The sequence below is a fragment of the Octopus bimaculoides genome, chromosome 5, assembly GCF_046866305.1.
Source record: "Octopus bimaculoides isolate indiv1 chromosome 5, ASM4686630v1, whole genome shotgun sequence".
Lineage (NCBI taxonomy): Eukaryota > Metazoa > Mollusca > Cephalopoda > Octopoda > Octopodidae > Octopus > Octopus bimaculoides.
The window spans coordinates 65742207-65758285 of NC_142932.1; the positions used below are offsets into that span (position 1 = coordinate 65742207).

The 16079-nt window shown below is 39.0% G+C and overlaps 1 protein-coding gene across 1 annotated transcript in view; it reads left to right on the forward strand.

Moving 5' to 3' along the window:
• Positions 1–15257, forward strand: part of LOC106870415 (uncharacterized) — a 141363-nt gene extending 126106 nt beyond the window's left edge. Inside the window, exon 15 of the mRNA XM_089352355.1 lies at positions 13403–15257. Coding sequence (XP_089208481.1) covers positions 13403–14085 — 683 coding nt within the window. The 3' untranslated portion in view covers positions 14086–15257. The remainder of the gene's footprint in view (positions 1–13402) is intronic.
• The last annotated feature ends 822 nt before the right edge of the window (positions 15258–16079 follow it).

Here is a 16079-nt window from a genome sequence, read left to right on the forward strand (position 1 = left end):
CCTGTTATTACTACACTGAAATTGCATTAATAAACTGTTTTATTACTCTGATTATCTCTACTACTGCTGCTGTTAGCGAAGTTGCTATCTTCAGCAGAGCCACACCACCAACGCTACCACTACAGCCCTAACTACAACTATCACTACCACCACCATCACTACCACTACCATCACCACCACTACCTCCACCATCACCACTACTACCACCATCACCACAATCTCCTCAGCCACATCCACAGCCACAACCACAACTACCCCCACCATCACAATCACCACTATCACCATTCCCACCACCACTACTACGACCACCACCACTATCAAAACCACCGCCATCACCTACGTCGCCAGCGCCGCTACTGCTGCCCCACCACCACCACCACCACCACCACCACCACCACCACCACCACCATCACCATCAGACAGTAGTAATGTTGGCAGGTAATGTTTCTACTTTAAATTCCGTAAATCTGAAAATAAACATATCCCGATACCGCCACGTCCTCCCCACCCCCGTTCCCACCCCGCAATTGGTAACAACGTTAGCAGCAACATTGTAGCGACGTAAACCCCTCCACCATTGTTTATAACGTTGCTACCGACACTATCAACTCACTGCGGGACTGTTGCTGCTGCTGCCAGGAACCTGTATATCCCATTTCCTGCATTCTTGAAATCACAAGTAAACGAAAGATCCTCTACGTGGTCTCTTCGCCTACTAGAAATTGCAGTTAAAATTCCTTTCAGTCACACTCAACTAGTTTTGAAAAGATGTTAAATAATGGGATCCTGGGTTACCAGCACAGAGGAAGGGGACGGGATTGTCCCGAGTAGAATATCATTCATCATAGGTCTGTTCTAACAGGCCTGATGCTAGGGTTAAACAACAACAACAGTGTTATTCGGTACACGTTGAAGATGCCGTGAATGTCTCTATAACTACCTCGTGTAACGTTGGCCACCTTGACATATAACAGAGAACGTAGGAAATACTGCTCCATCCCACATTATCCTCACACCTATACAGTCATGCGTGCAGTTAAACAGCCGACTGTTTACAAACCAAGCCATCACCACCACCATCAGCAACAACAACAGCAACAACGTTAGCCAGTGCACGTTAAGGCGTCTCGTATTACGTTAGTTACGTTTAGATGTACGAGTAAAACGTGGAAATAGCGTGGCTCAATGAAAAAGGCGTTCCGTTTAATATTTGGCGCGAAAAACTAACGTCATTCTGACTGACACGTTTAGTAAATCCGCTCACTCACCCATTCTCTCTCTCTCTTTCTCTCTTTCTCTTTCTCTCTCTATCTCTCTCTCTCTCTTTCTCTCTCTCTCTCTTACTCTCTTTCTTTCTCTCTCTTACTCTCTTTCTTTCTCTCTCTCTTCCTCTCACTCGCTCACACACACACACACACACACGCATACACACGCACGCACACACAAGCACACACACATACACACACACACACATACACACACACATACAGACATACACACAGGTATAGGTACTGACAGACACACAAACACACACACACACATACGAGGGGGTGCTGAAAAGTTCCTGGTTTTGGGTAAAAGAAAATACAAGAGGATCAGTTAATTATGATTTTATTCAACATATTCCTTTCTCAGTTACAAACACTTATTGCAGCAGTCCTTTAGTCTTTCTAAGCGACTGTAAAAGAACTCGGAAGGTCGGGCCTTCGACCAGGCCTTAAAGCCTTGTATTTTTCAGCACTCTCTCATACACACAGACAGTACATTCATACTCACACACACACACACACACACACACACACACACAAACACACACACACACACACACACACACACACACACACACGTCTTAACAAATCGTGTCCTACCGAAGATTTCTGGTGTCATTTGAATTTCTCCCCAATTCCTCTCTCAGTTGGCTCCCTTTTGTTTGCAAATCGATATTAGCTAATCCAGATATTGATTCAAGAAATTTCTCTTTCATGATGTAGGTTCGATTATCAAATCAGGTGACTTGTTGCGTTCTTGAGCAAAATATTTCATTTTACATTGCTTCACTAGTCAACTGAAAATGACCACCAGTGGTACCTTAGGGTTAAACCTCTGACGAATCGTTGGCCCGTTCGGGAGAAATCTTGCACTGTCAGACTGAAAAGCTCAGATAAGTCCGAACCCCACTAGTTTGCTGTAGGGCTCGATGTACACCCAAAAAGCACAGAAGTTTAGCATTCGGGAGTGGAGCTGTTTCTGAGAGGGTAATATTCAGAATACTATCACCTTATGATTTGTCGGGATTTTGCAAGAAAAATTAATGCTGGATAAAGAATGCTTTTTCAATTACAGTTTCTTTCTCTAACAGAACTGGTTATAAAATCATTGAGAATTCTTATCATGCCAGAACATCTCAGACGTAGCCTTTAGTGAGGTACTATATAGTTAAATGTTTCATGACCGGCTTTTCAGAATCTCTACTTCAATGCTAGACATATTGCGGCCTGTTACATACTGTACGAATGTCACTTACACAGAAGAAAATAGTTCAGGTGGAATAGATTTGCTGTGCCTAAGTGAGATCAGGAGATTTTGAAATTACGAAATTCGGAAAGTGTGTTGTCTATATACAGATGCACATATAAACAGTTACATATATAGTTGTGTGTTTGTGTGTGCGTGAGTGTGTGTGTGCGTGTGTGTGTGTGTGTGTGTGTGTGTGTGTATGTTCTCTTCTCTAAGAAAAGTCCTTCCCAGTGAGTTACAGCTATTAAATATAGAGAATTATCATTTCAATTAACGGGGAAGCATCTACATGGTCATTCTGTCTGCTACAAAATAGCCGCTAAAATTCCCTCTAATTCAATATTATCGTCTACTCGTTATACCTCTTAATACACAACGACGGAAAATGCCCATAGCCAGAACACCTTTGATCATGGTCCACCCGAGTATGACTGATTCAGCTTTCCAGTATTTGTTTTAAAATAAGTTCTCCTGCCTTGTTTCTTTTTTAACGGTTTTGTGGTTGTTCCGTTATTCTTCTCATTCTAATACTGTTTAAATAGTAACAAATCTGAGTCTAGTATTCTAGTTATTTTTTTAAACGTACTTTAAGCAACAGAAAAATACTGAACTCTAAAGCTTAATACATCGCACACTCCTCTTATCATAAGTTTTGTGCCTTTGATATAGCTTGGAGCTTTATTTTTTAAGTATCTATGTTCATTAACTTATTTGCTGCCGCCGCGGCTGCTCCAGCGTGAGTTGATGATCCCTCTAATGATAATAACAACTTCCAGCCCATACGAAACCTGTTGTAACCATATTCAGCAAAACCGGTGCCAAGAATATCATCTAAAGTATGAGAAATACCATTTAACCCCCACCCCTTTACCAAATACTTCAATTAAAAAGAAAGTAAAAAGTTACCGAGTTGTATAAAGGTGTGCTCTACATTACAACATTACCTTATACACACACACACACACACACACACACACAACACACACACACACACACACACATACATACATATATATATATATATATATATATATATATATATATACATATATATATGTATATACATATATATATATATATATATATATATATATATATATATATATATATATATATATATATATATAAATATATATATATATATACATAATATACTCCTATCGGCCTAGCGACAGATTAGAAAGCGTGTTTGAATGTGGATAAAGAAGTTTGTTTCTTCTCATATATATGTGTGTGTGTGTGTGTGTGTGTGTGTGTGTGTGTGTGTGTGTGTGTGTGTGTGTGTGTGTGTGTAATATTTCATTTTGATATTTGGTCAGCTGTAATATTTTGTGTTGTTTGGTAAAAGTTGATGGAACTGGTTAATAATGGCATACAGCGATTAGCGTGAGGAGGGGAGGGTGGGGTTATATAGCCTATCAGGTGTTTAGCAAACTGACCATCTATATAACTATGCATGTTTGTGTAAGTGGGTAAGTGTTTGCGGGTGTGCGTTTTCATACATATATACCTACATACATACCTGTAACTAGAGGTGCACTTGGTATTTACACTACCTAAATACCAATCTTGAGAAATTAGGCTTCTCAAAACCAGGAAAAAGAAAGCTGATTTGAAGACTACAGATCCAATCGATCACTGGAACTGTAAAAATTAGTAAAACTTTTCAGAAGTTTATCATTTAAGTATATATGAGCATGTCTAGATATGTAACTATATGCATGAGAATACATACATAAAATAAAACGTACGAAGTTGCACAAATACATACATACATACAAAAGTACCCTGTTAATGTTGTTAAAACTCTAATGAGGGAGCCTTGGATCTAGGTCAGAAACTGACTCTTTCTCTATTAGCAAGAAATCTTGAAATAAAGCTGAATAATGACATACATACATACATACATACATACATACACACAGACATACGTGCGCGCGCGCACACACACACACACACAGTTTTCTAGTCGGAAGGGAAAGGTATGCCTATGACCTTTTGTAGAGCCTTCGTGATACTGGTGAGGAAGGAAGGAAGGAAGACAGCATCAAGTCGGAGACTTAGTTTTGAACGCTGAAGGGACACACAATGTCCCGTGGTTGTGTTAAACCGGGTGAATGCTCAAGTCGACCACCCAATACATACATTAATACTGGAGTACCCGAGCGCGCAATAGTGATGGAGGTATAGTGAAAGAAGTTTTCCCCCTAATTCCGCAATCCCGATTCTTTCACTATTGAATGAGTACGGTGTGAAGAAATCTGTTTGACATATGTGTACCATTCCAATAAAGCTTGGTATGAAACCCGATACTTTAAACTTTGGAACCTCTTTACTATCTCTCGTTAGTTCAACGGTGTAAAAGTGTAATATTACAAAATACAATCTTTATTAGGAGTGTCGACATGTTGGTATCACGACTAGGAAGGAACTGGCTCTGACATAGCACCAGTAGCAGTAGCTGTCAACCTAAATATGTTCTTCCCAAGTATTGAAAGTTGTTGAAATTCTTTGGCTGCCAGTCGAATCATGTGTTGTTTAATTGAGATATTAATATAACTTGTTCATTGTTGTCGTTTAACCCCAACCCCAGGTCGGCAAGAATTAAAGACGTCTCATCCGTGAAAATCCCGTCTTTTTCTATATCTAGTACTACGACATCTAATGTGTAAATAAAACGGAAGGATAGGGTATGAACCGAGGGGGATTTGGGAACAATTTCTAAAACTGTGAACGACCACATGCAGGATCATGGAAATTATCAAGGTTATCATCGAGGTTTGTATGAAAACTCAAACAGAAAATCGATAAACGCAGTTGAACACATAATGTAAAACTTTCCCCCTCTATCCCTCCATCTCCTTTTCCTCTCTTCTTTCTCTCCCCTCTTCTTCTCTTGTACTTTCCCCTTCCCCACTCCTCTCTCTCTCTCTCTCTCTCTCTCTCTCTCTCTCTCTCTCTCTCTCTCTCTCGTACTTTGTATTCAAACTAAATGACTCACAATATTTTGTGGAATATCTTTATCTTTTGAATGAGAACAGCTTCAATAAAATACCAGTCAAATACTGGGAATGTTTTATTGAACCACGCCAATGACATGTAATCCTATGCTCATTTTATAAGTCATTATTGAATTATACAAAATACAGAATAAAATAGTTGTAGCAAGTAACACAGAGCAGAGGTGAACTGTCATCCCCGCATATCATCTGATTTCCTGAGCCAGTTGCAATAATTTTACTTCATTCATCTCCCTAGTGTCCCTCAAAATGACACGTGTATCTCGGCTTTCTGTTTCCTCGAACTAAAAATGTCAGTCTGCTTAAAATATATATTGACGCATTGTTATCACCTACTCTCTGACTCTCTTTCTCATTCTATCTTTCTCTGTATTTCTCTCTCTCCTCTCTCTCATTCTTTCTCTTTGTCTGTCTCTTTCTCCCTTTATCCCTCTCTTCTCTCTTTCTCTCCCTCTCTCTCTCCTCTCTCTCTCTCTCTCTTTCTCTTTGTCTGTCTCTTTCTCCCTTTATCTCTCTCTTCTCACCTTCTCTTCCCCTCTCTCTCTCTCACACATACACATACAAATACACACACTCGCACACACGGGTATATCGATTTGATCTTGAATAAGCAAATCGAAGATATTCCAACTCGAGCTATCCCATCTGACATGGTGTATCATGGATTACAGTATCCACTGTGCACCTTTTGTTTAAGGCAGTAAGATATCAGTTGAGGGACATCTAGTTATTTCTAGCAAATTCAGAAACTACATAGGTACACCGTTTTATATGCTTGAAGAGTCGTGGATACACACACACACATACACACAATGAAAAAAGTAAAAAAAAAAGGTGTTGTTTTCTAATGCAAAAGTTTGTAAGTTCAAAGCAACTACGGGACTCGATCCCGTACACCTCAGATACCGGCTGAGTACTTTATCATCAAGTTAAACGGCCCACTGACAACAATTACCATCAATTTTAACGCTAACTAATAATAGCTTTTGAAATGCGACAACATTTTATAAGCAAACTTTTGTAGCGTCGAATGGGTTTGGTATTTTACAGACAAGAAAGTAATATTTAGAACGCAGTATCGCCGTGAAAACTGCAGAAAGATTGGGTATTTTACCCTTATAAATACCCAACCTTTCTGCTGTTTTCACAGCTATACTGCGTTTGAAATTTACCTTCTTGTCTGTTAAATACCAAACATATTCGACGCTTCCAAAGTCTATGTTTTATATATATATATATATATATATATATATATATATATATATGCTAGGTCTGATCAATAAGTATCGGGACTGTTGCTATAATAACGAAGCTAAAGCATGCAAAGTAAAGCTGCTTGGCACAGACTGACCTTGAACTCTGCTGTGCATGCGCGCTAAGTTTTACCGTTCTAGGACACTTCCACTGTTTACAGCAATGCTTCGAAGGAAGGTGTGTAGCGTGTGATCGTCACATTGACCATGACAGAGAAAGTTGAGCAGAGAATTTGCTTCAAATTTTGCCACAAGCTTGGCGATACCTGCTTAGAGGCCTACGCAATTTTCGAAAGGTTTTTATCGTTTTCGACACAATCAAGGAGATCCTGTGCAACTGAAACCCGAGTGTCTTTTTGGTCAGCTGAAAGCAGTATCGGCACAAAATTGGCAGACAAGCGTCTCATACTCAAATCTTCAGTGATAATGGACTGAACTGAACCGTAATTAATCTGCACATCCTCTGATAACTTACGGATGGTGATTCGACGATTTCTCTTCACAGCTGCAAGTCTTGTGAAGTACAGATACCAAGGGGTTTCTGGTCGAAACTGTAACTTATTTCGCCATTTTTCGAGCCGATAAGAACAATACCGGTTGTCAGCTGCATTCAAAACAGATGGCGTTTGAACAGGGAATGCTCATAAGGAAGAAAACAGAAAGAAGCAGACAGAAAAATGCAGGGAAGATAACCAACGTTACAACAAAAGTGTCAATCAGGTCGGAATGGTTTAAGTTTAAGATGTGCCCGGGTGTCTATATTTAAATTCTACCAAGAATTTTTTAAAATACATGCCCGCTACTACTCCGGGTCATAGTAGACCTGGAAATAATAGTGGCTAAGAGGTGGTTCCACAGTCTTTAAAATCCTGGAACTTCTATGCGAGGGTCCCACAACTAGATGCAGTTTAAGTCATACCCATATATAGTGATTGCTCTATCTTCACAGATGATTGCCGCCACTGAGATTCCTCGTTGTCAATGATATTTTTGACGTTCCCTCTTAAGTCCCGCTGCAGGGCACTTTGTGAAGTATGATCCCTGTGAACCGTCATAAGTCTCCTCAAATCCGAAATCGACTTGTAAGCTCTTTCACACACTGCACACATCGAATCACTCTGTCTAAGAGGAAGGACGTTGCACACAGTTGGTCTTTCATGAGACTTCAGATGGTTAACATACCTAGTCTTGGAAAGGAGGACATGGCTACATATTTCACTCCTCCAAAACTTTGCTCTCATTGAGTTTCTGATTGCAGCTCCAACGAAATCAGCGCTTCAGGTTTTCGGGCTCAAGGCGACCCGCTTCAAAAATTTTACAGCCTTCCCTTACAGGCTTCTTCCACTCAGCTCTTACCAAACTTAGTTCTTCCCGTCGTTTACTTTGATTTGCTATTCTGTCAAGTTGCCTTTTATGCAGTTTTTCAGCCTTTTTGTGGTTTGTGTTGAAGACACTTTTGTGGTTTGTAAAAACAGCTGCTTCGAAATCCCATTATCGTTCATACGTCAACATGGCCTACCCAACGCATATATACATATACAATATACATACACATGCATACATATGTGTTTGTGTGTGCATATGTGTACATATATATTACACATGCACACGCATAAATTTTTACACACACACACACACACACACATGTATGTATATGTGTGTGCGTGTGTGTGTATGTATGTATCTATGAATGTATGTATGTATATACGTATGTATGTATGTATGTATGTATGTATGTATGTGTGTGTGTGTGTGTGTGTGTGTGCATGTATGTATGTACGTTCTCTTCATTTTTGTTATTTTGTGTCTTCATCTGAGGGAAAGTACTATTTCTAACAAAAATACAAAGTTCTCTCATTGGAATGTAGATAACAAAAACAAATTCACATTTTGAACTTGATAAAAGTTTTACATATTTTTACATGTGTTTGTAATGTGCATGTTGGTAGATTGATTTCTTTTTCTGAAAGTTACAGCTTATCCAAATTATCATTTAGGCATTCACTCTTAAAACCAAACGCACCAATGAATTGGTATGAATGTTATAATTTTAGAAATAGAAGCTGAAGATTTCGAAGCAAATTGCCCACATTTATCCGCTTACTCTTTGATTACCGAAGAGATATTCACATCAGGAGGGTAGCTGACCTTGATGTTACATACATTTTTCTTGACTATACCAAGCAATATTATTCGGCCTCTTATGTTTGCAGGTCAAGTCAGTTGTTTGGGCATTCGCCGTTGTAGCAAGTTGCTGCATTCACCATTAGTTGGTATATTCCCGGGTAATCATCGAGCAGAGTCCCAGTCAATCCCCATCTCTGGCAAGATACCTCTTCATCTTCGTGACCGTGTGGCATGTGGTCGACCAACACGAGCCGTGAACCCACCCGGATCCTCAGTGAAGAGAAGAGAATACGATAAGCAGAATCTAACTCGGAAAATCAAACAACATGACCAAACAGCTCGAGCTGGCGCTCCCGAATAGTACAAGTACCAGGACGCATCCCAGTTTCTGAGTAGGATTATGGGTTACCATGATCGTTATGTTTGCACTCTGTAGGAATTTTGATGGAAATGTTCCACCAATACTCCTTGTGCAGATATTAAGGAATGTACTCAATAATAGAGAGGATTCTCTAAATTTATCGCAGGACTGTATTATCTTGGGGTGGCATTGTATATTGTTTTACGATAAGTTCATGTCACATTGGGAAGTAATACTTTGAAGACATTTTTGGGAAGCTGCTGATCACATGTAAGGATGTCTTCCACAGGAATGTGACATAATCAACATTTTCGGTTGCATCTTGGGGTTCCAAGCACTACACCGTCTTTTTGTTTATTGGGTATTTTGGAGTGATCTCAATTGTTCTTGAATTACAACTGCATAGCCCTTGAAGTGTATGTGTCTAGTAGCATGCATGTTTGTGTTTGTGTGTGTGTGTGTGGGGGGGGGGGTGTAGTTGTTAATAAGTGATTATCAATCCGAGCAAAATACTTCACAACTTCATATAAACACATCAGTTTAACAAAATGTTTTCAGATTGGTATAGAAACTGCAGATAATCCTAAGGCAGGCTATGAAGTTAAAAAATATCACCAGTCGACTTTCTAAATTCATGGTTTCATTCCCCAATTAAAATGATCTTTTTCACAGAGTACATACCAGAAAAAGCATACAAAATGAGGTTCATGTATATATATATATATAAAAATATATAATATATATATATATATACTCTTTTGTTTTGTTTCAGTCATTTGTCTGCGGCCATGCTGGAGCACCGCCTTTAGTCGAGAAAAATCGACCCCAGGACTTATTCTTTGTAAGCCTTATTCTATCGGTCTCTTTTTGCCGAGCCGCTAAGTTACGGGGACGTAAACACCACCAGCATCGGTTGTCAAGCGATGGTGGGGGACAAACACAGACACACAAACACACATACATATATATATATATATATATATATATAACACAAACACACTCATATATACGTATGTATATTATATATATATATATATATATAGATATATATATATATATATATATATATATATATATACGAGGGGGTACCCAAAAGTAACCGGAAATGTCCTGTGTACGACAAGCTAGAAGCCATTTGATGCGACCTTTAGGCATCAGTATGCCGACCGGTGTCGTCGAGTGTAGTCCCTACTCTGCCACGTGATGTGTCTTTGCTTTGCCTGTTCGTCGATTTTTTGCGATGGCTAAAATGAAGGAACAGCGTGCTTTCGTGAAAATTTGTTTTCTGCTGGAGAAAACGGCGGCCGAAACAGTCGTCATGCTTCTAACTGCTTATAAGGACGCTGCCATGAGTAAAACAAAAGTTTACGAGTGGTTTTCCACGCTTTATGAATGGTCACTTGCTGTGGCGGCTCGTGTATAGGCACTGCGGAACTACAAGAAACCCCTATTTCCCCTCGAAATTATCGATAACATTCAATATAATGAGTCTTTTTTCTTTAATTCTGTCTTTATACTTGTAGATTAAATAATCTTTAAGCTTAATGTCAGTAGCCATCCCGTAGTTTATGAAAAAAATACAAAAATCCTTGTATAGAACTGTTTTGTGATTTGGGGTGGGTGTGGGGGTGAAAAACAAGGGGAATTCGCAGCGATATTCAGTGAACAAATTAAATACACCACCCGGCAGTGGCTAAAACGCAAACCGATCAAGTTTATGTATAAATATTCTTTTTGTTTGTTGCCTTTTACACAATATTAAAACAATGGCTAAACATTTCCTGAAGCAGCACCCCCACTAATTTTATCTACGAGCCACCACTGGTCACTTGTCGCTTGAAGACCAATCTCGTTTAGGGCGTCCGTCGACCTCCCGACCGAATGAAAACATCATGAAAATTCATGAATTGATCTTGGATGACCAATCCCGAACAACTGACGAACTTATTGATATGACTGGTGTGTCCTGAAGCTCCTGCCAACGAATTCTGAGCGTGGAATTGCGAATGAAAAGAGTTGCATTAAAATTTGTGCCTCATTTGTTTACGGAAGATCAAAAGTATTCACAACTGAATGTGTGTCGTGAACTGAAAGAACAGTTGGAAGTTGATCCGGACCTTTTTTTCGAAGGTCATCACTGGTGATGAAAGCTGGTCTACGGAATTTGCAGATGTGGAAGAGTTGAAGAAAAAGAAAAAAAAGGACGGGGGAGTTGAAAGGCATCACTGTGAAAAAGTTCCAGCACTGGAAAGCGCGTCTGGACCGATTCATTGCTTTAAATGGAGAATACTTTGAAGGCGATAAAAATGTAAACATGTAAAACTAAGTGAATAAAATAACATTGCAAAATTCCGGTTTCTTTTGGGTACCCCTCGTATATATGTATGTGTGTGTGTGTGTATGTGTGTGTGTATGTGTGCGTGCGTGCGTGCGTGCGTGCGTGCGTGTATATATATATATATATATATATATATATATATATATATAATGTATAATTTATGTATATAAATACTAGCTGAATTACCCGGCGTTGCCTGTGTTACTGGTGTTCTTATTTACATTAGTAAACAATGAATATGAAGATATATTTTTTCTCATAATTATTTCAAAATATCTATATTCTATTTTAAAATATCCAAATTGTAATGATAATAGAATTTAGAACTGAAGATCTATAAATCTTGTAGCACCTCAGGGTAAACAATATTCATTGTGTAATGGTGTTCAAATGAATAAATTGTTGCTGCTTCCAACTCGTGAGCAACCAACGTAGAATTGACCTTGGGAGAATCATGTACTAGAGAGATGAAGTTCAACTACCTTGAGAGATTGACCCTGAGATTTGTTAATTGAAATACCGTATCTTGGTTTGGCTGGAAACTGAAACTCCTTAAGTTCAACTGGAACATCTGTAGGTATAAGAGGAAATTTTGGAATGAAGATATTTTCTTCTTTGTGACTACCTGTTATGATTGTTGCCTGTAGAACATGGGGCTTCATGGAAGTAACAATTAAGCGAGTTCCATTACACAGGCGAAGTGGTTCAAGATTCCTAAACAACATAATAGGAGCAGGCATCCCAGTGGGTTTAAGTGTATTCAAAAACTCAAAAGGGTATTGAACAGTCTGATCTTGGTCGATTGTTGTGTGAATTGATGGAAAAGTTATTTCTGATGATTTTGTTAACTTTTGAAGAAGTTCATGATTGAGTTTATCAGCCATTTCATTAGTTGGAGCGAGTATAACTCTTTCACATAGCCAGTTTATATCAGTGTAATTGACAATCTCACATACACTTATACACTCATACAATCTCACATACACTGACACACACATACACTGACACACACATACACTCCCATATACACTCACATGCATATACTAAAACAGATACTCAGATGTACATTTACGTAATGAACGTACAAACACACACAAACTCACAGACACATACATGCTCATATACAAAATGTGTCGTGGTGGAGGTGGTGGTATAAAATATCCTTTACTATGTCGTACATAACGAACGTGCAAACACACACACACACACACACACACACACACACACACTCACAGACACATACACACTCATATACAAAATGTGTCTCGTCGTGGTGGTATAAAATTTCTATTACTATCTCATACGTACATATAAGTAGTAGCAGCAGCAAGAGTAGGGGTGTTATCATTAGCACTACTCCCACTATGCGTAGGTGCGTGCGTATATAGATATATGCGTGCGTATATAGAGATATGTGCGTGCGTATATAGATATATGCGTGCATGCGATAGTATACGCAGTTTTAGACGCGTTTTGATCTTGTCACTACACAGTAATTTCCCTTTGTTTTTAACGGTCATTTTTCACAAGAATTTTCAATAGCCGGATAACTGAAGAGATGTTGGCGTGGGCTACCACCCTGGCATCCGAAACTCGGAGTTTTATCATGGCTACTGAATAAGTGTCACATATTTTTACAGATAAATTCCTCTATTTGCATAATATCGAGGTCTCTTTCTTTCTTTTGTTGTCCTTCCTATATATATATATATATATATATATATATATATATATATATATATATATGTTGTTTGCTAAGTCATTGTTTCTTTTTTACCCTCTATAGGTCTTCTCTACCATCTTCCTTATATTGGAACTGTTCTTTCATTCCATTTCTGGGTTTTCGTATCATCTCTACTGTTTGGCTACACAAGGTACAAGCTTCATCCTCCTACTGACGACGATGACAACACTCACATCAACCTCTATCAAGGCCATAACCATCACAACGATCGCCGCTACTACGACTACCACAACCACTGCGAACGCGATGCCAAGATGACCGATAAAGAAGATGGCTACAACGGTGACACCGATGACCCAGTCACTAATCACATTTCACGTAATACTGGTGGTGGTGGTGGTGGTGTTGGTGGTGGTGGTGTTGGTGGTAGTGGTAGTGGGAGTAGTGCTAATGATAACACCCCTAATCCTGCTGCTACAACTTATACAGGTGAGGCTGTGAAATCCCTCAGCTTTAATGATGCCATTGGTAACTTTAGGCGTAATAATGAATGGTTTAGGCCGCTAAAGTTTACTCACGATAATAGTAAGATGTCCACTTCTTTGAGTACTAAGCAGTCTAACAGTAGCATTGGTTATCTAAACTCGAAAATAAATCGGGCAGCGATGGCTGCCAACAAGATGTCTCTTAGTAGTGATTCTGATTCGGATACCATATATCCTAGTCGTCGATTCGATGCCCAGCGGGAGCAACAGCCTCTAATTAGAACATATCATCTGTATTAAGATAAAGGCGGAGGCGGGGTGGCTTACAATGATCTGTAAGTGTGGGTGAGTGTGCTGACGTGGGAGGTTTTAGGAGAGGATGGGGGTGTTGGTTTGAGGTGTAGCTTGCTTTTACTTCTAGGAACGTATAGCGTTCAGTAACGTTGGTTTGAAGTTACAGACATCGCTCCAAGTTTGGTCATGGTTTACGGGTGCGTGCGTGCGTGCATGCGCCTGTATGTGTGTGTGTGCATGCGTTCATATATGTATGTGTGTATAAATAGTTACATACGTGCGCGCGCACATACACACACATGTATGTATGTATGTATGTATGTATGTATGTATGCATTAAAGGAGGTGTGTATCTTTCTTAGAGTTGGCGGCAAGCTACCAGGAGTGGGGAGGGGGGAAGAAAGAAAGAGCAAAAAAAGTAAATTAAAAACAGGAAAAAAGTGAGAGAATTAGAACAACAGCAACAACAACAATTAACAATCAACAAAGAAAGAACTTTTGTATTAACATCAACCTCATCATGAGTATCATCGTTAATAGGAACAACAACTACAACTGCAATGGCAGTAGCAACAGCGCTCTGGAACTGAAATTGTAAATAGATGAGGCAGGAAAAAGTTGTCGGAATGTTTCATTTGTTGGTAGGGTGAGTAGTGACGCTGCTGGGGGGGGGAGACAGAGCTATCAGTGGTGGTGGTAGTGGTAGTGGTGGTTGGGGTGATGATGGGAATTGATGGTAGCTATAGCGTTGACTGTGGTGGTTTCTACATGGGATGAAAGTATACAGCATCACCACTAACACCACCACCACTACCAACGCCGTCGCCACTACCGTCTCCGCCGCCGCCGCTGCTAGCAAGCTATCTTTGAAGCTAGACCAGGAAATCAGATGGAATAGCAACTATTTACAGAAGAAGCAGCAGCAGAGAAACTAAGATGCTGCTGATAATGCTGTCTTATCCACTTGATGTTACTCAACAAATTTATTTAGGATCTTTAATCATCATTATCATATCATCATCAGTAGCAGTAGTACCACCACCACCACCACAACAACAATCATTATCATCATCATCAACAACCACAACAGTGCGATCTAATTCTTTTCTCTTGTATTTAGTATTTCTTACCGTTTATTTTTTCAGGGAAGTTGAAATAAAAAGTAGTTTATATCAAAATTGTTCGTCCTTCCTTAATTTTTTGGCCCTATAGGAAAGGACTGGTTGTAAATATGTGCACTTTATACTTTACATCATCTATCTTGATAACTCATTGATTTCGGTTCAAATCCCAGTGCAGCCAGTTACAACTTCCCATCTGGATTCATAAATAAGTACTACCTGTGTTCTTTCTTTGGTGAATAAGTAATAATAATAATAATAATAATAATAATAATTTCTTTTATTGGCCACAAGGCCGAACACAAAACAAATATGGACGATACAATACAAGGGACAAGTGGGGTCTTGAACAATGCTGTGTATAACAAAAGCAACAAAACAAACAATAAAATTGGATCTTTTTTTAAAACGGGGGCCACATTTTTCATTAATGTTTTACGTAGTGTTTTTGGTACCGAAAGACTTTCAAACTTCGTATACTTATCTATTTTGTGTTATAGAACAGAAAAATATTTTTGTATTCGAATTTATTTCATGTAAAAAATTGTCTTATTTCGATAATTTCAACCAATCACTGACGTCCACTCAGCCGATATACGTTAAGTGCCGACTACATAAACAAACGATTCTTCGTTTTATTTGCTTTTTTCATTTTAAATTTGCTTTAACCCTAACCCTAAGCCTAAGCCTAAGCCTAACCCTAACTCTAACCCTAGGGTTAGGGTTAGGGTTAGAGTTAGGGTTAGGGTTAGGGTTAATTGTTTCAGAATCGTTTGTTTATGTAGTCGGCACTTAATGTATATCGGCTGAATGGACGTCAGTGATTGGTTGAAATTACAGAAATACGACAACTTTAACATGGAATAATTTATGGATTTC